The sequence below is a fragment of the Sciurus vulgaris genome (genome assembly GCF_902686455.1).
Source record: "Sciurus vulgaris genome assembly, chromosome: 1".
Classification (NCBI taxonomy): domain Eukaryota; kingdom Metazoa; phylum Chordata; class Mammalia; order Rodentia; family Sciuridae; genus Sciurus; species Sciurus vulgaris.
This window is the reverse complement of record NC_136461.1, coordinates 123,088,547-123,114,821: the sequence shown is the minus strand read 5'-3', so window position 1 is coordinate 123,114,821 and position 26,275 is coordinate 123,088,547. Positions and strand designations below refer to the sequence as shown.

The following is a 26,275-nucleotide window of genomic DNA, read 5'->3' as shown; positions in this document are numbered from 1 at the left end:
AAACACAGGTTAATACATGCAATTAGTATTAACTATGAGCACATATAGGAAGAGCTTCATCTATAGTTGAACCAAATAAGACAAATATACCATTAGGATATATTAATCAATGGACCAGTATAATTTTATGATTTAATGATGTCATATTGTTTCTTGAAATTACTGAGAGCAAGATCATATCTGAGAAAATAAATCAAATTAGCCATTAATCTGAAAGTATAGCAAAAATATTCAGTATTAACTTCAGAATAAATTTAGCTAATCTAGAAATTAATGAAGTTTCAAACAGATTGACATAATTAAAGGAACAACTATATTCGGCATTCATTCATAAAAGGGAATTACAGTTGACCCAGCTATCCCACTCCTCGGCCTATACCCAAAGGACTTAAAATCAGCATACTACAGAGACACAGCCACATCAATGTTCATAGCTGCTCAATTCACAATAGCCAGATTGTGGAACCAACCTAGATGTCCTTCAATTGATGAATAGATAAAGAAACTGTGGTATATATATATACAATGGAATATTACTCAGCCATAAAGAATGATAAAATTATGGCATTTGCAGGCAAATGGATGAAATTGGAGAATATCATGCTAAGTGAGATAAGCCAATCTCAAAAACCAAAGGACGAATGATCTCTCTGATAAGCAAATGATGACACATAATTGGGGGTGGGAGGGGGGCAAGAATGGAGGAAGGAGAGACTGTATAGAGGGAAAAGAGGGGTGGGGGGAAGGAAAAAATAACAGAATGAATCAAACATCATTACCCTATGTAAATGTATGATTATGCAAATGGTATGCTGTTACTCCATGTACAAACAGAAACATCCCATTTGTTTACAATAAAAATAAATTAAAATTAAAAAAATTAACATTGAAAAAAGGGAATAACAGTTTTTTTTGTATAAGCATATGTTTTAAATGTCCAAATTAATATAAGAAGTCAAATGTAGCACTACTGTAAAATAATACTAAAGCTCTCAAATTTATTTTCTAGGTACAACTTTTAAATTTAAAATTTTTGAATGAATTTAAATGATTTCTGAGGTAGGAAAAGAAGAGCTAAAAGAAATATGAGTAATATAATGTTTCTTTCTATGACAGTTCCCATAGACTTTTTAAATTTTTTTACTACTGGAGATTGAATTCAGGGCCTTGTACACTCTACAACTACGATACATCCGCAGTTCCCAAAGTCTCTGATTTTATCAAAATTTTCATTCTTCCAAATTAAATTCTTTAATTTTCAATTTCAAAAGTCGAATTTTAAATATTTTTCTCATGTGACTGAAGATCATTAGGTTTGCCCACAAGTTTTACTGAATGAGCATGTCTCAGCTAATAGATAACTTTATGTACATGTGCGTGTACTTACTTACAAATTCAACCATTAGCACATTCTCTAACATTAGGGAGGTACTTTCAATAAATTGTAATCATTTGCTTTTGAAAAAAAATTTTTTTTAGTTGTAGATGGACACAATACCTTTATTTGTTTTTAGGTGGTGCTGAAGATTAAACCCAGCGCCTCACATATACTAGGCAAGTGCTCTACTACTGAGCTACATCCCCAGACCCTCAAATGAGGGTCTGCTTTAATTAAGCTATTCTGGCTTAATTTGTACCAGGGATTGAACCCAGGGACATTTAGCCCCTTTCGTTTTTTTATTTTTTATTTTGAGACAGGATCTCACTAAATTGCTTAGGGCCTCGCTAAATTGCTGAGGCTGGTATCAAACTTTCAATCCTCCTGCCTTAGCCTCCTGAGTTGCTAGAATTACAAGTGTGCACTACCACACCCAGCACTCTTAATCTTTCTAAAAATATGAACAGAAATTGCATTCATAAATAACTCTTTATTCTTTCCATGACATTAATTGGTCTTTCAACTTCTTATAATACCATACAATGACTCAAAGTTTTAAAAAGAATGACTCACAGGGTTCTTACTGAAATATTAACCCCCAACTCAACAAGCTCATAAAAATGGCTTTCTAAGAGGCATATTTTCATAGTACCTGTTAATTGCATAGTACCACTTGCAGAAAGCAACCACACAGTCACAGGTTTCTTCAGGTGCCTAATAGATGTACTGGAGGTAAGCTGTGGCATATATAAGTAATGGGTTCAATAATTCTGTGCTCATCCCACAGCATAAAATACAGAGAAACAGCACCAAAAAATGTTTACCAATATGGAAGAAGTAGAAAAATAACAGTGAAGTGCTGAGTTCATTATACTGTTTAAAATCTATGAAATAATTTTACCCAGAATGCTATCTTTATATTACCAAATAAGACTTACTAAACCTAAAAAAAAAAAAAAAAAAAAAAAAAAAAACTTTTTAAACATTTAATAAACTAACTTTTAAGAAACTACTTAATTTTTTAAATACAGAAATCTAGATGGGCAAATAAAGCAGTATGTTCATGGTCATAAGGAATCAGCTTTCAAAAACAAGTTTCATAATTCTTCACTCTGATATAGCAAACTTATTTCTCCCTAACTCTTGGTTAGAAAAGCAATAGAGGATTATTGAAGCTGTTAATGGGGTGAGAGAGTGTTTTCTTTTTTTAATTTAGAGAGTTGTTTTCAACTGGGCTTGTACAGCATGAGGAGTCAGTACAGATGTTTGGAATAACTTGCAGCTGTTGCAGGGTGAAGACTTAGTGAAACTTCTGGGAATATTGAAGGAGAATTGCCTGGAGTACTTTAAAATATTTAGGTTATTGTGATATGAAAAATGTTTAATTAGAAGCCAGAAAATAGTATAAAAAGCTTATTTGGCCTTTGTCTACTTCTAAATTAGACTTTTAGATGTCTCTCAACATTGTTACATATCTTATCCTCATATGGATAAGGTGAGTTGTAACAAAGTGTCTCCTATAACATATATCTTATAGGAGAAGGGAGAAACAATTGTTTTAAGTTTGATCCAAGTTTGGTTTAATTTGAATTTAATTCAAAATACTTTATAAACTTACTATATGCAAAACACAAGAAAAGACAAAAGGGTGAATTAAAAACCCCTCTTCTCAAGAAACTTCTCTAGTAAGGATACACATTAAAATGATACAAAAATAATACAAAGCACTATATAATGGTATTACAGGACTGCAATAGAATCACAGGGATTTCACTGGGTGTTCAATGCTGTTCTGAGAGGAAGAGCCTGACTAACTATAGTTACTCTTAGGCAGCAGAGGTACTGAGGGCTGGGGATGTAGCTCAGTAGTAAAGTGTCCTTTGGTTCAATCCCCAATAAAAAAAGTAAAGTGTTATGGTTTGGATGAGAGGTGTCACCCGAAAGCTCACATGTGAGACAATGCAGGAAGGTTCAGAGGAGAAATGACTGGGTTGTAAGAGTCTTAACCCAATCAGTGAATTAATCCCTGATTTTGTATCTGGAGAGTAGTGTTAGTCTCTGACTCTGTCTCTGTCTGTCTCTCTTCTCTCTCACACACTGTTTCCCTCTGCCACACTCTCCTGCCATGATGTTCAGTCTCACCTGGAGCCCCATGGAATGGAGCTGGCCTTCTATGGACTAAGACCTCTGAAACCATGAGCCCTCAAAAAAACTTTCTACCTCTACAGTTGTGCTGGTTGGGTCATTTAGTCACAGCAGTCAAAAAGCTGACTAAGACAAAAAGAAAAGAAAAATACATACGTAGCAGTCCTGAATTAACAAGACTGAATACTAACTAACACTACACTTTGTTCCTAAAAGATGGAATTAACATATGTACTTAGAAAGCATGCTTAAGAGGCATGTTAGCATTCCTCTACTCCTTCAGGCATTCTGAATTCTAAATCTAAGTTGGACTCTGAGAAGACTTGGCTTGTGAAGTATTAAATCGGGTCTTTCTGGTATCTTTGAATGGCTTTAACTGAATTATACATTATGAACCAGGTGACAAATTAAAAAAAAAAAAATACTGAAGTGAAAAAAAAAAAAATACTTGTTGGGTGCAGTGGCACACGCCTGTAATCTCAGTGGCTCGGCAGGCTGAAGCAAGAGGATTGGGAGTTCAAAGCCAGCCTCAGAAAAAACAAGGCACTAAGCAACTCAGTGAGACACTGTCTCTAAATAAAATACAAAATAGGGTTGGGGATGTGCCTCAGCGGTTGAGTGCCCCTGAGTTCAATCCCAGATAGCCCTCCCCTCAAATAATACTTATTAAATTATGTCTTCATAATATACCACTAGGGGAGATTTAGATTCATCAGTTACTTTAAAAAATATTAGCACTAGAACAGTGTTGTTTAAAAGAAATATTCTACAAACCATATATGCAAGCCACATATGTAATTTAAAATTTTCTAGTGCACATAATAAAAAGTAAAAAGAAACGGGTGAGATCAATTTTAATAATTTATTTTGTTTAACCCAATATATCCAAAATATTATCATTCAATACCCAATCAACATAAAAAGTATTAAAATGTCTAATTTTTTTCCTTCATACTAAATCTTCAAAATCTATTGTGCATTTTATACTTATAGCACATCTCAATCAAGACTAGTCTCATTTCAAGACTAGTGGCTACTGTAATAAGCAGTGCAGCTCTAGAGGATAACTCCTTTTGGGAAATGGTTCTTTCAAAACTCTTTCCTAAAAGAAAACTACAGCTCCTCTGCTTTCCCTCTTTATTATGTAGGTTATTTAGGAAAAGCAGTCATCACAACTCCACTTAGCCGTTTCTTATTGGTGAATACTGGGAAATGAGGGAGTTGGTCAGTAGAATATTTTAAACCCAGACATTAAAAGTGAAATAAACAGATACATGTACTCTTGTACTCTTCTGGTCCATCTCCAAATGCTCTAACAGCACCATCCTCCAACACAAAGGGCTTTGCTGATGGTATAGAATATCTCCTCGGCTCCATTCTGGAGTGGAAACATTTCAACTTCTCTTAAATTTCACCGAATAAAATACACCACTTTGAGGGGATGTTAATCTGTTGAAACTTGGCTTGCATATTTCTAGAGTTCTCTTTTAATATAATTTTATTTACCAATAATAAGAAGGTAGTAGAGTGTAGTGAGAAGAGCACTAGTCTGCAAGGGAAGATGATTTGACTTCTATACCTTGCTTTGGGACAAATGAGTTGTGAGATTACAACTTTGAGTCTAAATTTCTTTATCTGTAAAACAAAGGGGTGAAAATACATCTCTACATTTCAATCCAAAGTGGGAACTAAGAACTTCAAAATGCTTTACATTTCAAAAGCAATATTATTGGAAGCAAATATTATTTTCAATGTATTCTTGTAAAACTTCGTAAGAAAAAATGGAATTAAACAATACAGCTAAATAAATTGTCAAATTGTGAAAGGAATTCTAATCTTCCTGATGGTATATTTAATCCCTGTTCTTCATCTCCTACAAGTTTTTCATTAAAAGGTAAAAATAACACTTGACATTCCATATGTGAGAGAATTCGCTGAATTCAGCTTACTAGTGAAACATTTTAAACGCGAACCACTGGGATCACTAAGCCTCAGTGATAAAATTCTACTTTTGACCTTGAAGATTCATTGAAGTAAAAAAGCAAAGAAAAAAAAAACACCTGTTGATGAAAAGACAATGAAACTTCTATAAAACTCTGCTTATCACAGATACTTTCAGTTCAGAGTAGGCAAATATTTCTATATCTTAACAGCATAATTTTTGAATGCAGAGAACAGGGGTAGTCCAGCACCTGTTTCTTTAACTGACTGGATCCTTTGTTTGTTTTGTTTTTTTTTTTCAAAAAGATAGTATTTTTTTTAAAATGCCTTGATGTCAATGAACAATAGCGTTTTTCATAAATGTTTAAATGTTGACAGAAGTCAGATTCTCTCCTATTCATACCAAATCACATAAGCAGAACAATTCATGGAATCTGTATAAGAAAATGTGATTGCTTTGTTGAAGATATTTTATACAGATAATTAACTTTTTTCGGGAGGAGCAAAAGATCAGTACTATATAATAAAATGATCACAGATATATTGCTAAAACAATTATGGAGCCCCAATTTAAAAGCAGAATAGGAATAGGGGTATAATGCAGGGGTAAAGTATTTGCCTGCATACGAGACACCCTGGGTTCAATTTGTGTGTGAACACACAACACACACACACACACACAACAAAAACAGTAAATTTCTAATCTAACTGGATATTCTCATAGTCATGTCCTTCCTACTACTTGATTTCCATTTTTCTCTTAATTTTAAAAAAGACAAAACAAAATCCTGCTGCAGACAAATATTCACACAATTAGGGAACAGAACCTTAAAAATCTTTGGAAGACAGAATGGATGGGGGTTTATTATCTGAGTCTGAAGATATCAGTCAAATAAAATTATACTACTAAAACAAATTAAAATATAAATGCTTATCCCCTACAAAAGTATGCATGTTAAGTTACTATGATGTGAAAACACATATACATCCTTTAAAATAAGTGAAACACACACATACATTTTAATATTTTGTTAAATTAGTGATCTATGGGTGAGTTCTCCCTTTTGATTTTTCAAATTTCTAAGCAGTGAGACAGTCCTTTTCAAATTAAAAAAAAAAAAAAAAACATTTTAAATTAATCACCTACTTATCTGTTAGTGATTCAGACCATTTGGTAAAAGATCTATAGAAATAATAAACCTCATAAAGACTACAAAAAATGTTGTCTCTGATAACAAAAAACGTTTATAAACAATTGAGTGATTTTTATAATTAAAGTATGGACAGGCCCAAAGTACAAAGTACATTTTCTGGGTATAACTATAGATAAAAATTTTTAAATGGTGATTAAAACAATTTTGTTTCTCAAATTAATTCACCTTATTGATGGAGAAATGTATTCTTTTTTATTCCTTCAGGTGAAACAGAAAAGAAAGTAAAAAAGCAAATGAAATGCCAGGAATCAGGTACTTCCTGGACAGATCATGACATCACCTCAGAAAAACTTAATGAGTGTCACTACTTTAGAAGAACCAAAAAACCACCCACCAATAATGGAGTTCAAACTCAGAAATATTTATTTTTTTTAAATGCGAAAGAATAGACCTCAGCTTTACATGTCAAAAAATTCTTATGGCTAAGTAGGAAATCATTTTTACAGCAGCTTTTAGAGTCAAGTCTGCACAATCAAGATTCACCTTGTTTTTCACCCTTGGCAACCAAACATATTACTGAAGAAACTCTGAAAGGAAAAGTCTTATTCAAAAGGCTTACTCTTATTAAATGGGGAAATTGATAGTGGGGAAGGAGAATTCTTAGAATCAGTTTTAAAAAGCAGATAAAATAATCATGTTATAGCAAGATATCAGGGTAATTTCATTTGCAGCAAGAAATTATCTTGTTCTATCCTTACGAAGATATTCCAAAAAGGAAAATAAAAGGCGGAATTACAGAAGACTTAATAATAGATACTGGACTCTGATTCTCATACAGTCACCTTGTTTCATAGGTCTTATGTAGAAAAAAAATTTCATTGGAAAATACATTCTCATTTCTCACACAAAAAAAATAAGTTTAATCTCCATAATTTTCCTACAGAAAAGTTCATTTGAGAAGTAATTTGTTGCTTACAATTATTATTACAAAATATATTAAAAGATTAAGGATATACCATATATATACATATACACATACATATATACATGTATATATACACACACACATATATATATATATATATATATATATACAGTCTTAAAAATAGAATTCAGAGCACAGTCTAGTTAGTTGCATTTGGAAAAGAGATGAAGTTGTCAATTATGCACAGGAACCATCTCATCCCTATATATTAAAAGGCATCAAAAATTAACTCCTACTTCCCCTTTTATAAAATTGGTGCTATATAATTTTCATGGGTACTGCTGAGTGGTCAACATCCTCAAATTATACCAAGACAATGGTGTTTTGAATAAATATACTTCAATTGACTAATATTATTATCAAAAAAGATGAAACCAAAACCATTTTGGGAAAAGGACTCATTTATCACATCACATCACATCATAAGCCCAGAAATTCTCCATGGTGCATAAGATGGCTCACAGTGCAATACTTTACCTTACCTGTAAATGAAATTTGTAAATGCTGAACTTTAAAAATACCAACAGTACAGGTGACTGTTCAGAACTATAAACAAAGGTTTCCCCTCAACAAGGCAGCAAACAGAACCAAATTTGTATTGAAAGAATGACCAATACCATGTGAGATGAAAATTCTAATGAGGACTTAAAAAAGTAAATGTGATTTAAGATTTGAAGGGTTTATCATGGATTTCTGAGATAAATGTATATGCAGAAGAAGGCTGTGTAGAGAGTCATCTTCATAGATTTCTCTTCATTCTAAGGGAGGTAGGAGTTCATTTCTTTAGGAGAACTAAAATTGTATGCATCCCACACTTATGCATCAGTGTGGGAAAATACCAAGGTTATGAGTCCAACTGAGGAGAAAGGGAACCCTCTACTTCTAAAAATGAAAGTTCAGATAAGTACACTAGACCATCATAAAATGTTATAATCATGTTTATTTCAATCTGCTAAATTGGAGGCATACAATGACCTAAACACATCTCTTTAAACTCTCTTCTTTGAAAAAAAAAAATTTTATGATGTAAACGACTATTTCTCAGTTTTTAACAAAGTAACATTTAGTAGAAACTCAGGAGAAGTTTTATTTAACTCTCCTTTAAACTTTATAAGTAACCCCTGAAGCCATTCAATGTCATTAATGCCATAATAAATAAACCTTGGCCAATAATCTTTCACAAAGCTGCTTTTAAAATGGCAGTCCTTTCTCCTTGGACAACCTTACCACATTCTACCAGATGGTTTGTCCCCATGCCCCCCAAAAGGAAAATAAAAAATTATACCAAAAGAGGATTCAGTGTGAGGATAAGTTGTATGAAATTCTAACTAAATGGTTAACAGGTTTCCAGTCATTTCGATCATCTGCAGAGTCATTAATAACCAGCCTTCTAGCTAGCTGCTCGGTCAACTCCTGAAGTAGTGTGGTGGAGAAAGGTTTTCAATATAGGTTGTCGGTGTTGGTGCTCCTAGGGGTCTTGATTTTCTCAATATTTTTGAGGATTACATCATGCAAGGTGGCATACTGGTTCCGCACATGCAGCAGGATCTGGCGTACGCTCAAGTACTCATTTTCGTCAACCTCTGCTACTGTGCGGCGATAATCTTCCACTTGCGGGTACTTCACTATCTTGGATACCAGTTTGGCCCGGGTGTTATAGTAGGTGGAGAAGCGGCGTAGGTAGGAGGCTGCTGTGCTCTCCACAGTCCACAGTTGGTCCACGGTGTCTTCCTGGATAGACACTCCAAAGTTATTGCCGTCTTCCACCTTTGGGATGAGCAGCTGCACCCACATTCGCACAGTGTTGCATTTCTCTCTCAGCAGCTCAATCTCAGGTTTTACCCGTTCAATCAGCTCCACCAGATGCTGGTTGCTCCTCAGAAGACGTCCCTCACTGGCAGGCACCTTGACTGAGGACTGGGTCTGCAGAGGCAGAGGATCCCGGTTGGGCCCATCCCCGGCGGTGTCTGGGGTGGCGGGTGGCTCTGGGGCTGGCACGGAACGGATTCTGGATAGATCTTGCAGCCGGAGCTCCTGGACCCGGCTATCTAGCTCTGACAACTTCTGAGGGAAGAAGGTGGACACCAGATCCTCAGCCTCCTGTGCGATACGGGCCCGGAACGAATCTACTTTCCCCTGCACGTCTTGCTCTAGCTTCAGCGGGGAAGCCATGGCTTCCAGAGGTGTCCAGTATTGGGGCAGACACAACCTTGGCAGGCTGGACTTGGCCTCGGCTGTGGTCACCAACTCCCAACAGACCAAACCGGAAATGACGTCCAGGGTCCAGTACCCGCGCCCAATCACATCCTGTGGATAATGCCTCGGGTAGACCAAGGAGAATCCCAGGTCGTGCCAAGACACTGCAAGCCCACAGTTCAGTGGTCCAGCTGCTAAAGCATCAGGGACCACATTGTTAGGGGACACCTGGCAGGATCTGCTGTCCCTCCCCACCTCGGCCTAGCTGGCAGGAAGCCTGAATACAAACAAAAGTTCCAAAGAACATCATTTAAGTATTGTAAAGACCTAGCAATGACAAGTCAATATACTTCTTTACATGGGAGCTCAATAAAATGCACGGTTCCTGCATCCAGAATACACAATCCTAGAAACTACTTCACCAAATGGAGTCTCCAGAACAAAACTCAACGTCAGAGGGCGGTTATGTCCCACCTGTACTGACAGTTCAACTTTCCCGTTAAAGAATCAGAAGTGATATATTTTAATCATTAGCAAACTTCTGAGATCTTCTATGGCTTACTTCCCACAAATTTTAGTTTAAATTACAAAAACTGTTTTATGACTCTTCTTAAAACTCATCTTTTTAGGGCTGGGAATGTAGCATGTGGGTGAGGCCCTGGGTTCAATCCCAACACCAAACAACAAAAACTTCATCTTTTCTGGGATAGTTAAATTTGAATCCAGATGCTAGATTTAAGTATCAAGGTCATATTTCCTGAATTTGATATCTATATATATAACATGTACATACATATATATACATACATATATTTTAACAAATGGTTCTATTTTCAAAAAAGTGTTTCTAGTTGCTTTTTTAGAGAAGTGGGCAAGTTTCTTTCTACTTATATTATGACACTGATTAATGCAATCACATATGGAATTATTTTCTTCAGATGTCTGATAATAGAATATATAATTCTTTAGGGGATTTAGCTGTTTTTTTTTTTTTCTGGTCTGATGTAAGAGTTTTATTCATTCATAATGTTTTCAGTCCTTGTTAACATGAATAATGGTTGGTAGGAAAATTACAGCTCTTAACTTTTTCTTCCCCCATCAACCATCAGCAATCAGCAGTTGTTTTCTAAAAATTATATAATACAGTTTCATGCCTTGATTCAACTCATGGAATTAATCCTGGGTCCTAACAGGTGGAAGAATGCCAAGGACAGCTGTGTAGAGTGCGGTCTTGTTAAGGTCAGTTTCTTCTTTCGCCACACCAGCAGGGTTCATCGTATAGTGGTGCCAGGAATTAACATACCACTCTTCTTAGGAATATTTCCAAATTTATGAATTGATTTATCCTTTTTTATATCCTCCAACTCTGAAACTATGCTGTGTAAAGAAATAATTCTGTGTCCTATATGTGAATTCCATTTACAAAACTATCCTAAGCAACTGTTGTTGTGTCAACAATTGGGCATAAATGTAAGTTTGAAATATAGATTGGTATTAATACTTCAAGTACATTTTTCACTTATTTGTGTATAAGACTTAGGAGAAATATAATCAATAGGACTAAATTCAGGTAATCTTAAGACTTTGGTAAGTAGTAATGTTTATCTTCTTGTATTTACAGAATTTTTCATCTCTGGGTTGCAATGCATTTTAAGTTATCTAGCTCAGTGAATTAATTTATCAGTTATGAATACCCTCTGGTAAATATTGTAAAATGCTTAATTTTACACTGTCATTATTAAAAACCCCAATGGAGCCAGTTTCTAGAGTTGACAAATAAATCACTTCCCCCTCCTTCTTTCTCCTAGATTGCTGCAAATACAGAAAAAGAAAAAAAAAACAGGGACTTACTGTCTTTAATAAACATAAGTCAGTACTTAAGGAAAATTTCTTTCCTTAAAGGAAATTAGTTCCTTTAAAGTAAAACCCTTCTTGTGCAAACAATTACACAGTTTCTTTCTGAAATGCAAGTCTAATCATTTTTCTGTCTTCTACTGGGTAAGGACCAAATTCCTTAATCATGGCCAACGAGTTCCTTCATGATCTAGATCCTGCCATGATTTATTTCCCAGAACCTACTCTTCTTTTCAAAATAGTTCTCTCAAGAGTCCTACACATTTATATATGTAGCTCTCTGTGTGAAATGTCACACTGCCTCACCATCCTTCTACTCTCTACCATACTCATTGTTCCATGATCAATTCAAGAAATGTTTTTTCAAAAACCTTCCCTGATACCACCTCCTCCTTCCTTGATAAATTAGTGCTTCTGGCACAAGTTAAATAATATCTACCTCATAAAGCTGTTCAAAGAATCAGATGAAATAACTTATATAAAATAGCAAGGACAGTAAGTGCTTCATAAACTAATCGTTTTATGTGTAATCTCAGGGCATTCTTTATCTTTTTTATAGATACTCTCCAAATGTTGTTAATTCTGGATTTACAAGCCACTTTTCTAAATTCCTTGAGAACAAAGATTTGAGCTTATTTGTTTTTATATATTCTTTGGTAGCACCGTGTCTGGTAACAGTAAGTGTTCAAAGAAATTTTACTGAATGAATAAATAATAAAGCAAGACAGGATAAGATTTTAGCAGACAGGACCTGAACAGCAGAAAAGACGTGACTTTTCAAGTGACTTACCGAGGGTTCCCCCCCTTGAAAAATTGCTGAATTATGCTACATCATATAAAAATCCATTTTGGAGATCTAAGAGCAGTATTCCAGACTGAACTCTTCAGGGTTTTCAACAGAAAAAGTAGGAAATATATTTCTTTTTTTCTCCCATCAACAGCATGCAGATTTTCACATTCTGCTTTTGATTCTGGTAACAGGCCAGAATTCTACCAGTTACTGTTCAGTTACAGTATGACTTAGTTCTAAAAAATAGACGTCACTTAAATAATCAAAGTTCATCTGTAGAACAGTAGTTATGCAGTACTACATGTTTGTGCAAAATGAACATATTGGGGAGTATCAGAGAGGTACCCAAAAGAAATAGGGTGATGCTGGTTCTGACTCATGCTCCTGTTTATTTATAGGTTCTTATTAGTATGAGATTTGTTTTATTTGGCAAAAATACAAGATTTCAACTGACTGAGAGAGGAAGATGTAAGAAAATGCCTAAGCATTAAACTTCTACAGCTGAATAATAAACCTGTAACTCAGTGCTGTATCAACAGGCTCCCCAAGGGCTGGTGCAAGCTGAAACCACTCCAGAATTATAAATTTCATGAGCTGCAGATTTTACTGCTAAAAGTAAAGTAGTGATTAACCAAAGATGTTGTTCCTCTATTCCTCCCTTTGTAAATGCTAAATTCATTAGGTGGAGCTAGAGTTTAAAATTAGTGAATGTACAGTGAATTCTTAATTTCTTTAACAAATTTTCACCAAGAAATAGCAAAAAGTAAATTTTAAAAGACAAGTCAAAGAACTCATATGTTTCAAATGAAAAAAATCTGTAATTTCTCAATTTTCACTTAAAATTACTCTGGCCTCTTACTCTGATTTTCTTTCTTAACACTTATCACAAACTGATATTTTATTATATATTTATTTGTATATGTTTAGTTTAGTGTCTGTCTCTAGAATGTAAGCACTTGAAAAATAAAGGCTTGTTTTTGTCCATTGCTGGATTCTTTGCAGAGAGAGCAGCCAGGAACATAATGACTACTCAGTAAATATCTTGTTGGAATAACAACAATAGAATTGATTAAATAATTATTTGAGAACAGTCACAGTTGGAAGAGCTTTCCCTATGTGTGTGTAGGGGGGACAATTATTTAAAAAGACAGTCATAACTTAGAATAGTTGTTTGAATAATAAAATTAATTCTTAAAAGTTTCAAAAAAAGAAAACTTCTATGATCTGAAGATATCTCCTATTTATGTTTTCTATTAAATAAAAAAGGTACCAGGAGTTTAAAAAATTGGGAGAGAGAGTTTGGTATTTACTAATACTATTTATCTTCTTAAAACAGAAGTGTTTATTTCAAAATAAAATTAAGATTCACATTTTGGTAGATGGAAAATATGCCTCCCAAATTTTATATTTTAAAACCAGGTCAACCGCATAAAACTCAACTAAATAAAAAATTACAAATAATTTATTTTGAATTTTTTTGATTCCCATAAGACCAAATATTGGCAAAAGAATCCTAAGAGAACAATAGCTTTTAAATAAGCAGCAACCATAAATCCACAAAAATTTGGCTGAACATTTCAGTACAACAGGCAATTATATATACTTAAATATTTAGTAAAACATTTTTGTATTATTTTGTATAAAATATTTTGTATATTTAGTAAAATAAATTTTGTAACTAGAAAGCAGACTCAAAGTCTCAGGACTAAGTTGTTTCATCAGAATGGACTTGAATTATTTTATAATCTGAATTAAAATTATCTTATTAATTTTTAATCTTCTTAATAACCTGTGAACTCATATAAAGATGTCAGCTAACAGGCTTTATCCACAAATAAACAAAACTCAAAACCTTGTGTGATTGTATCTATTAACAATTATGAGCCTATGCTGATGAAACTTTTTAAAACCTATATATGATTATGTGTGTATATTATTAATACTTCAAAGAAAACTATAAAGGTTGGCATTGTGCTACAAATAAACATAGTGTTTATTACATCTTCTGAATGAACTCATGACACATCAGTTATGTGGCTCCTATCTAATGTCAATGTGAAAGGTCAGATTAAAGACTACACAGTTTCTTCCAATTATCATCTGATGTCACTTAATGAATGTGATGTGATCAAATGAATGTGATCTACTTAAAACGTTCATCTGCTATTACTCAGTTTTCCATGATATTGTACTTCTGTACTTTCCACAGACACCATGTGAAATGAACACTGAATTAGAATCAATACAAGAAAGACTTAACGAACTCAAAAATCATTCTTTTAAAGACTAATAGAAGTTATGGACTACTGAAAAAGATTCTAGCTATCTTTCTGTTTGGAAAGAGTTGTTCCTTTCAACTTTCTGATTACTTTCCTGTAAAAACATAAAAAGGGTAGGTCTCAGCTATTTAAATTGAAACTTCATAAATTCAGTTAGGTAAATAAAATCTTCATAAGTCCAGTTAGATAGAGGATAATAATGTAATGAATGCTACTGTTGTAAAAATTGCCATTTTAATGCTTTTTCAAAACATGGTAATTTTCTGTTTGTTGTTGGATGACAAGGAAATACTACTATAAAAATGAATCATTCTAGGGGGTTGGAGGAGGACAGATCATGGATGATTCCTCTAAATCTAATGAAAACAAACTCTTCCCTCTATCGTACTCGTTTATGAGTTCTTCATACAGTAGACCTACACTTCAAAGGTCAATTCACTGATGGTAGGGAAATAAACACATATTGAAATACCTACTATGTCTTAAGAATTGTATCAGTACTTGATTTATTATTTCATTCAAACTTCTCAACAAGCCAGGAAGTGGTCACTATTTATGTTTACAGTATTAAAGGTAAAAACACTGATGCTTTGAACAGTATTTCCCTAAAGTTTTTAAGTTTGTAAGTAGTAGAACAATGCAGTTTAAAAATCTAGATTTATTTGACTCTAAAGCCCATGTTATCCTATTGCCTACATAAAATGCTGCATCAGCTGCCCCCCCAACCAAATTTATTTTTTTCCCCCACTAAACTAAAAATTAATGACTCACAGCTGAATAGAAAAACTTTTTTTTAGTTCTAAATAAGACTGCATAATGCTATAGAATATACTACTTGCTTTTTTTTTTTTTTTACTTTTTAAGCCAATGCATAGAATATGTACCTATGTATAATTCTAAGATCTGATAATGAAGCTTTTTTCTAAATTAAGGAAAACAAACCACTAATAGATTAAACAAAAAGTAGCAGGCAATTCTTATAATAAGAACCTTATATTTAGTCCCTTTCACTACTTTTCTGTGTTCCCTAGCACTGATCTCTCGTCTTCAGAATTTTGGTTTGGCAATATCTTTCACTACCCATTACATTTTTTGCTATAATTATCTATAGTATATGTTATGCTTCCAAAGAGTATATAAATAACATTTCATTGGTTAAGTATAAAGACTGGAAATTTGAGATTGAAGAAGTTCAATCACAGGGTACTGTTTTACAAAGTTTCAGCAAAATGTACAAACTTACAAGGATAACCAAGGAAAACTAACAACCATATATCTTTTTAATGTGACTTTGCTTTAACTTTTCCTTTAAAAGATATTGGATGAAAAAAAAGCTACTGAATGAAAACACAGCACTGAATATTCATAAGCAAAAAGTAAACTTTGATCCATACCTAGAAACCATACACAATAAATAACTCAAAATGAACCATAGACTTGAATATAAAATATAAAACTCTAGAAGTTTTAAAAGAAAAATCGTATAAGAAAAATCTCTGTGACCTGGAGTTAGGCAAATATTTCTTAAGAGAATGAAAACTCAATCCATGAGGAAAAAGTTGACAAATTGGACTTCATCAAAATTAAAATTTTCTTTTATTTAAAAAACAATGATAAGGAGATTAAAAGATAATCAACAGAGCAGGAGAAAATATTTCCAAAGCACATATTTGATGAAGGACTTGTATCTGGAATATAAAAAGAACTTTCAAAGATTTTGAACATGTAGAGGTGCTTGGAGGTTAATGCTTTGCCTCATTTTCTCCATCTATAAAATGAGGATAACTCTACCTGCCTCATAGGAATATTATAAGGATTAAAGAATGACATATTGTACATTGTATAAATGATTACTAAATTTAAATTATAAAAATGCCAGCTATTAAAAAATCAAATCATTAATTTATGGGCTGATCTTGTAACTTGACATTTTGTTGTTTTTGCAATGGCTATTTTTCAAAACTCTTAAAATGTATTAACTCCACTAAATTGAATCACTTTAGTGACCTCAAAGAGTTTAAAGCAATACTACAGCTTACTAACATGACAGTATTCATGTGTACATACAAACACAAACACATTCAAAGAAAATAAAACTATAGCTCTAGAAGGAAAATGTAAAACTATCATTTTACAGATAAGGAAACTGAAGGGGGTCTGAATGATTTGTCCAAAGTCACATAGAAAATGTCAATGGGTGGCAAATTTGAGGCTAAAATGCAGATTCCAAAGGTCTGCTCTTGAGTTGTTTAAAACACAGTTTTTTCCATTCATGATATGAAAAAATATTTTTTCCTAGAATGCAGTTCTGCTCTGGAGAAATATTTTCTTCCTTCATCACAAAAAAATCTGAAAATTTAATAAGAAGGAAGTTCTCAAACTTTATTATTAAAGTTCTTGATTTACTGAGTGTAACTTTAGAAGTCTTTCAGGAATGATTCTAATCTGTAGCTTAAAGTCCATGCACATTAAGCAGACTATATATTTGACACTTTTTCAGTATTATCCAAATTACAAAAGTAATTTTAAATGTTCTTTGAGAAAAATGTCTTCCTTTGCTCCTGTAAACCCCAACTCCAATAACTTCTTTATGTCCTAAAAAGGACATAAAAAAAAAATAATGTTAAAGGGCACAAATAGTGGTCAGTATGTATTTAGGATCTTTTCTGCACAGTCTGCAATATATCTTGCAAATGACAAACAGAAATGAATAGGCTTTATCCCTCCCCAGAGAAAGCATACAATCTAAAAAGGGAAAATACATAATAAAATAGTAAGACTACTAAATAGAGCACACAAATAATGAACACTTGGAAAATTATCTTGACTTAGATGAATCTGCCCATCATTCATGAGTCTGCCTTTGCTTTGTTGGTATGAGGCTGGGAAAGGGAGTGGGGATGGAGAGAGAATTGTTAATGGTACAGGGGTGCAGATGGATAGGAGGAATAATTCCTAATGTTCTACAGCACAATAGGATAACTATGTATGACAACAATTAACTTTTCATTTTGAAAGAGAGGATTTTGAATGTTCCCAGCACAAAGAAACAACAAATGTTTGAAATGATGGATATGACAATTATCCTGATATAATCATTACACACTGTATACATGTACTAAAATATCACAATACCTCATAAACATATTCAATTATATGTCAATTAAAATAAATATTTTTAAATCATTCTTTGTGTCAATGGCTACTCTATGCAAATGTCTAGTTATATAGACTATTGAACAATCATTTTTCAAACATAAAACAGTTTTATGGTTGCAATTGAAGAGCCCATAGAAATGTTTTTTATGTTAGCAATCAATCTATCACAGAGTCAAAGAACAAATGACTAAATCCCCTAAAACCACACAATAATGAATCACATTTAATAAGGAGTTTGAGATCAAAACTTTCTGATCTCAAAGATCTAGCATGCCTCATACAGAATCAATAATAGAATTCACTTAAACACACACACACACACACACACAAACCCACTCTTCTTAATGAGAAACAAGGAAACAAAAATTAAAATTTGTTCAACAGTCTATATAACTAGACATTTGCATAGAATAGTCATTGACACAAAAAGATTTAAAAATATTTATTTATTTTAATTGATACATAATTGAACATGTTTATGAGGTACTGTGATATTTTAGTACATGTATACAGTGTGTAATGACGGTCTATTTTGGTTAAACTACTTCCTTTTTAAGAAATAGCAAAGACATTTCTTTTTTAACACATTGATAATTTCAGTTCCTATTTTTTAAAAAAGCACCTTTCAACGTCTATTTATTCTATTCCTTTTTTTAAAATTAGAAGTTGTATTAAAATCTTTTAGAGCATTAAGTTATTCTTTAGTATTATAAAAATGTAACTCAATGAAGTACTTAATCTACTACCAGGTAATTTTAACAAACAGAAAATTTGAAGTTAAGTAAAAATTCCACCAAACCTGTATAGAAGATTTGGCAACAAAATTTGGTTTTGGAAGGCTAGTATAATTTTCTATTTATATAATCTGTAATATATATAATAAGTACCAGGTGTAAAGCAAAAAGCACCTGTAGGGAAGAAAACAAATCATTGTATTAAATTAGAATACCTCGACTATTGCCCTCATTCTAATGCTTACAATTTTTATGTCCTTAGATAAACTATTTAACCTCTTTGCCTCAATTTTCATCTATAAAATAGGACTAGGAATACTTAAATGATTATGTAAGAAACTAATGAGTTTATGCATGGGACAGAACTTTGTGAACTATTAATTTGTATATATTAAAGGTGTCAATCTTTATATTAGAAAAAGGATATATAGAAAGAATAATGCTGATATAATCATTAAGTAAACCTAGGTTAAGTGAATACTTAACATGACTCTATTCTATTTTTTTTATGAGTTGAATGAGAGTTTATTTTAAAGCAAGTTAAAAATTAGAAAAAAGTCTTCCAAAACAAGGATTTAAAAAAAAATTGCCTTTTCTCAGATAACACTTTTAAAACTGGTCTTGCCAAACTCATTTATTCACATTTTTCTCCAGGTAGAATTTGGCTGAAGGGTCATGAAAGTGGAGATAAGAAAATGGCCAAACTCTAAGATCCATGTGTATGCTCAAGATGTAAAATCTCAGAAACAAATGAAGAACCTAAATCTTTTTGAAGTAAGTTTAAAAATTGACTAATTTCCTTTGGTTACTAAGGAAATTGTTCCTGCCTATGAAGATTTTAAACACATACTCTCATGCATGTATGTGTGCACATAAATATATAACAATTATTTCATGTGTAGATATCACTTATAAAAAGTAAACAAATTTCTTAGAAATAGTATGCATTAAGAAAACATGACTTTATGCATGTGTTAGGTATTAATCTAAGTATTAATTTAGGAAATACTGTTATTCTATGATTTTTTTTTTCTGTCCATCCATGGGAATAAACCTTTGGCAAACATTTTGAACAAATAACATTACTTACTAGCCAACCTTTTTGCAATCATCAGAGGATTTCCTAGAGTTTGTTCTAGGTTACTAACTCATGTGGCTTGAATTTATACAAACACTAAACACCAATTTTTCCCACCACCACCACCGCCACCAAAAAAAAAAAAAAAAAAAAAAAAGAGTGAGGTTTAACCACAATCCATTTCAAATTACTCCCATAGAATATTTAAAAATAAGAAAGTACCTATGGATATAGAAGGCTGTCAAACATTTCACCCAAGTGATTTCTTTAGCTCTAAAGCTTAGATTAAGACAAGAAGAAAAGCTGATTCATCCCTGGCTAGTGGAACCATAACTGAACAAAAGAGGTCATCACTAAGCTTTCTGCTATTTTTTTGCAGTGCTTTTGCTACTTGAATCCATAAAATAAATTCAAATTTCCTTTTTAAAAAATGTAAAAATACTTTTTAAGTGATCATGAAAATCAGTGAACTTTAATCACTGTGATTTCTCTCAGCAAAATATGCTTAAAACAATTCTGAGTGGCAGCACTGAGTGGCAGATATTATGTTGACAGTAAGAGTGCTAATAAGAAGCATATGACATTTCCCGTCTTTAAGAGGCTTATAATATAAATAAGAAGATGAGCCTTTTAGATCAATTAGTAACCAATAGAAGAAAGAATTTAAAAATAATACTAATATGGGTTAATAATATGGGTTAAAAATAATACTAATATGTGGTATAATAAAGTTTATGAAGTTCAAGGACCCACCACAAGCATTTTCCCAAAAGAGTGGCCCCGGGCTCTTCCTTCCGCCTAAAGTTGCTAGCTTACAAAGCAAAAGAATACCTTTAATGAAAGGAACCCTATTTCCTGGTCACAAATAAATGGAGCATGGAGCACAAGCCAAGATTGCCACAGCACTACTTCATATGAGATAGTGACCACCTTTCTGTGTTTGAGTCAGCAATGTGTGAAAAAGACTAAAGTGGAATCACTGGGGTTGCTGTTAAATAAGGAGTGATGATAAGTTATTATTTCAATTCTCCGTGAGGACTACCACACCTTATGAAGCATAAGCATAGCGGGCTGCTGAGCCAGTCTCCTGTGCTTCTTCAATTCCTATACATCCTATTGAAAGTCCCTATTATTTAAGGTTCTCCTTATAATTCACACCTATATATGACATACTAATAAATATTTTGTAAGTGACCAAGAAGGACTGAAATGCTCAAATATGGTACTATACCTCGAATACATGAACTACTTGGAATGAGAGGGAGAAACAAACATTTCTGAGGCAAGCATATATATAGCTATAGCTCAGGTTCTCCTCTTTTGTTATGAATATATTTGAAAATGATGAAAAGACACTTTCAAGTGTTTACTCTTCATTTGTGGAAAATTTAAAAATAAATGAATAAATGTTTTCCAGGGCTTTGAGCTGTAGTGTTAGGTCGTTTATTTGTTGATTTTTTTTTTCTTTTATTGAATGCGCTCCATGAAATAAATTTTCCTCTAAGTACTGCTTTCATAGTATCCCAGAGATTTTGATATGATGTATCTTTGTCCTCATTTACCTCTAAGAATTTTTTATTTCCCCCCTGATGTTACACATTCATCATTCAATAGTGTATTATTTAATCTACAGGTGTTGGAGTACTTTCTGTTTTTTATTCTGTCATTTATTTCTAGTTTCAATCCATTATGATCTGATAGAATACAAGGAAGTACCTCTATCTTCTTGTATTTGCTAACAGTAGCTTTGCATAATACATGGTTTATTTTAGAGAAGGATCCATGTGCTGCTAAGAAAGTGTATTCACTCTTTGTTGGATGGTATATTCTATATATGTCTGTTAAGTCTAAATTATTGATTGTGTTATTGAGATCTATGGTTTCTTTGTTCAATTTTTGTTTGGAAGATCTGTCCAGTGGTAAGAGAGGTATATTAAAGTCACCTAGTATTATTGTGTTGTGGTCTACTTGATTCCAGGAATTGAGAAGGATTTGTTTGACGTGCATGGATGAGCCACTGTTTGGGGCATATTTATGATTGTTATGTCTTGATGATTTATGCTTCCCTTAAGCAATATGTAATGTCCTTCTTTATCCCTTCTGACTAACTTTAGCTTGAAGTCCACATTACCTGATATGAGGATGGATACTCCAGCTTTTTTGCTGGGTCCATGTGCATGGTATGTTTTTTCTCATCCTTTCACCTTTAGTCTGTGGGTACCTCTTTCTATGAGATGAGTCTCTTGCAGGTAGCATATTGTTGAATTATTCTTTTTAATCCAATCTGCCAGTATATGTCTTCTGATTGATAAGTTCAGGCCATTAACATTCAGGGTTATTATTGAGATATGATTTGTATTCCCTGTCATTTGGCTCATTTTTGTTTTTTACACAACTTGGTTAATCCTTTATTTGGCTATCCCTTTAGGGTAGTTCCTCCCTTTGCTGATTTACATCATTGTTTTTCATCTCTTCCTCATGGAATATTTTGCTGAGAATGTTCTGTAGTGCCGGCTTTCCTTTTCTAAATATTTTAGCTTTTGTTTATCATGGAAGAATTTTATTTAGAAGAACAGATCAACACCAAAAGTAGTAGAAGACAGGAAATAGTTAAAATCAGAGCTGAAATCAATGAAATTGAAACAAAAGAAACAATACAAAAAATTGACAAAATAAAAAGTTGGTTCTTTGAAAAAATTAACAAAATTGATAAACCCTTAGCTACACTAACTAAGAGAAGGAAAGAGAAAACTCAAATTACTAAAATTCGGAATGAACAAGGAAATATCACAACAGACACGATTGAAATACAAAACATAATTAGAAGCAATTTTGAAAATCTATACTCCAACTTTTGTTGAAGTAAATCTCGAAGACATCAACAGGTTTCTAGAGACATATGAATTACCTAAACTGAACCAGGAAGACATACACAACTTAAATAGATCAATTTCAAGTAATGAAACAGAAGAAGTCATCCAAAGCCTACCAACAAAGAAAAGCCTGGGACCAGATGGGTTCTCAGCCGAGTTCTACAAAACCTTTAAAGAAGAGCTCATTCCAATACTTCTCAAAGTATTCCATAAAATAGAAGAGGAGGGAACTCTCCCAAACTCATTCTATGAAGCCAATATCACCCTGATAACTAAACCAGACAGAGACACATCAAGGAAAGAAAATTTCAGACCAATATCCAATATCCTTAATGAACATTGATGCAAAAACTCTCATCAAAATTTTAACAAATCGCATATAAAATATATTAAAAAGATAGTGTACCACGATCAAGTGGGTTTTATCCTAGGTATGCAAGGTTGGATCAACATATGGAAATCAATAAATGTAATTCACCATATCAACATACTTAAAGTCAAGAATCACATGATTATTTCAATACATGCAGAAAAAGCATTTGATAAAATACAGCATCCCTTCATGCTCAAAACACTAGAAAAAATAGGAATAGTAGGAACATTCCTTAACATTGTAAAAGCTATCTATGCTAAGTCCATGGCCAATATCATTCTAAATGATGAAAAAACTGAAAGCATTCCCCCTAAAAACTGAAACAAGGCAGGGATGCCCTCTTTCACCACTTCTATTCAACATTGTCCTTGAAACTCTAGCCAGAGCAATTAGACAGACCAAAGAAATTAAAAGAGGAGGGGTGGGGGGGAAGGGAAAAAATAACAGAATGAATCAAACAACATTACTCTATGTAAATTTATGATTACACAAATGGTATGCCTTTACGCCATGTACAAACAGAGAAACAACATGTATCCCATTTGTTTACAATAAAAAAAAAAAAAGAAATTAAAAGAAGAACTCAAACTATCCCTATTTGCTGATGACATGATTATATATTTGGAGGAACCGGGAAATTCCACCAGAAAACTTTTAGAACTCATAAGTGAATTCAGTAAAGTAGCAGGATATAAGATCAATGCTCATAAATCTAATGCATTTTTATACGTAAGTGATGAATGCTCAGAAAGAGAAGTTAGGAAAACTACCCTATTCACAATAGCCTTAAAAAGAATAAAATACTTGGGAATCAATCTAACAAAAAAAGTGAAAGACCTCTACAATGAGAACTACAGAACACTAAAGAAAGAAATTAAAGAAAACCTTAGAAGATGGAAAGATCTCCCATGTTCTTGGATAGGCAGAATTAATATTGTCAAAATGGCCATACTACCAAAAGTGCTATACAGATTCAATGCAATTCCAACTAAAATCCCAATGACGTACCTTACAGAAATAGAGCAAGCAATCATGAAATACATCTGGAAGAATAAGAAACCCAGAATAGCTAAAGCAATCCTCAGCAGGAAGAGTAAAGCAGGGGGTATCACAATACCAGAACTTCAACTATACTACAAAGCAATAGTAACAAAAACAGCATGGTATTGGTACCAAAATAGACAGGGAGATCAATGGTACAGAATAGAGGACACAGACACAAACCCAAATAAATACAATTTTCTCATACTAGACAAAGGTGCCAATAACATGCAACGGAGAAAAGATAGCCTCTTCAACAAATGGTGCTGGGAAAACTGGAAATCCATATGCAGCAGAATGAAACTAAACCCCTATCTCTCACCCTGCACAAAACTCAACTCAAAATGAATCAAGGACCTTGGAATTAGGCAAGAGACCCTGCATCTTATAGAAGAAGAAGTTAGGTCCAAATCTTCAACATGTCAGCTTAGGATCAGACTTCCTTAACAGGACTCCCATAGTACAAGAAATAAAAGCAAGAATCAATAACTGAGATGGAGTCAAATTGAAAAGCTTTCTCTCAGCAAAGGAAACTATCAGCAATGTGAAGAGGGAGCCTACAGAGTGGGAGAATATCTTTGCCACGCATACTTCAGATAGAGCACTAATTTCCAGAATATAGAAAGAACTCAAAAAACTCTACATGAAGAATACAAATAACCCAATCAACAAATGGGCTAAGGAAATGAACAGACACTTCACAGAAGAAGATCTACAAGCAATCAACTGATACATGAAAAAATGTTCAACATCTCTAGTAATAAGAGAAATGCAAATCAAAACTACACTAAGATTCCATCTCACCCCAATTAGAATGGCGATTATTAAGAATACAAGCAACAATAGGTGTTGGAGAGGATGTGTGGAAAAAGGTACACTCATACATAGCTGGTGGGGCTGCAAATTAGTGCAGCCACTCTGGAAAGAAGTGTGGAGATTCCTTAGAAAACTTGTAATGTAACCACCATTTTTTGACCCAGCTATTCTCCTCCTAGGCCTATACCCAAAGGACTTAAAATCAGCATACTACAGTGATGCAGCCACATCAATGTTCATAGCTGCTCAATTCACAATAGCCAGATTGCCCTTCAATTGATGAATGGATAAAGAAACTGTGGTATGTGTGTATGTGTATATATATATATGTGCAATGGAATATTACTCAGCCATAAATAATAATAAAATTATGGCATTTGCAGGCAAATGGATGAAATTGGAGAATCTCATGTTAAGTGAGATAAGCCAATCTAAAAACACCAAAGGGTGAATGATCTTGCTGATAAGCAGATGATGATACATAATGGCGGATGGGAGGGAGGCAAAAATGGAGGAAGGAGGAACTTGTATAGAAAGAAAAGAGGGGTGGGAGGGGTAGGCGGAAGGAAAAAAATAACAGAATGAATCAAACAACATTACCCTATGTAAATGTATGAGAGTTCTTGAATAAAACTTGGGAACCAATAAATAAATAAATAAATAAGATAAAATGAAAAAATAAAGTTTTCCAAAAGTAGGCATTTATTTCATTTGAAAAAGAAATATCAACTGAGTAGTGATATATGGCAAAGAGACATTCAGAGCCAACTGAATAAAAGAGAACCCATTTTTTTATTGTTATTGCTTTTTAAAAAATATACCTTTTATTTTATTTATTTATTTATTTTTATGTGGTTCTGAGGATTCAAGCTAGTGCCTTATACATGCTACGCAAGCCCTCTACCAGTGAGCTACAATCCCGGTCCGAGAACCCATTCTTAATAAGAAAGAACTGTTGCCCTAGGAAGATTTTTTAAAATCCTTTCTCTATATATTACTACATGAGAAAGAAGCATCTAAGTGTGAAATTAAAATGTTTATTGAAATGACAAACTAATATATTTCTCCACCTTTCTTCTCAAATGTTTTCTCCTTCTCTTGAATCACTTTCTTATCTAACTTTCCTTGAGTTTTTCTGAATATTTTTGTTCCATGCTCTTGAATTTATTATATTCTTTAATCTATCCTCTCTCTCTCTAAAGAAAATGTGTTTATGAAACACATTTTCTTAATGTGTTTCATAAAAACACATTAAGAAAAAAAATAAATATTATCTAGTTTTTTTCTTATTCATGTTAGCAGTTATGACATATTCAAAGTGACTTGGGGGTTTGAGAAAAAAGTTATTCTCCATCCCCAGTCCTCCAAATCATATTAAATGTTTCAATACATTTAAAAGAGAGGGCAAAAAGACAAGATACTTAGAAAAAAATGAGCTATAAATATTGTTCTAGAGGTAAAAACACTTAAAAAAGTTGA

At 33.1% G+C, this 26,275-nt stretch overlaps 2 protein-coding genes across 4 annotated transcripts in view; both read right to left on the bottom strand.

Annotated features, from left to right (window-relative positions):
- ATF6 (activating transcription factor 6) overlaps positions 1-26,275 on the bottom strand; it is a 285,089-nt gene that overhangs the window by 121,489 nt on the left and 137,325 nt on the right. The window lies entirely within an intron of this gene.
- LOC306659426 (proteasome activator complex subunit 3-like) lies at positions 7,726-10,443 on the bottom strand. The gene has a single exon (XM_079136932.1). It carries the CDS (start codon positions 9,773-9,775, stop codon positions 9,044-9,046), a length of 732 nt encoding a protein of 243 aa, XP_078993058.1. The 5' UTR covers positions 9,776-10,443; the 3' UTR covers positions 7,726-9,043.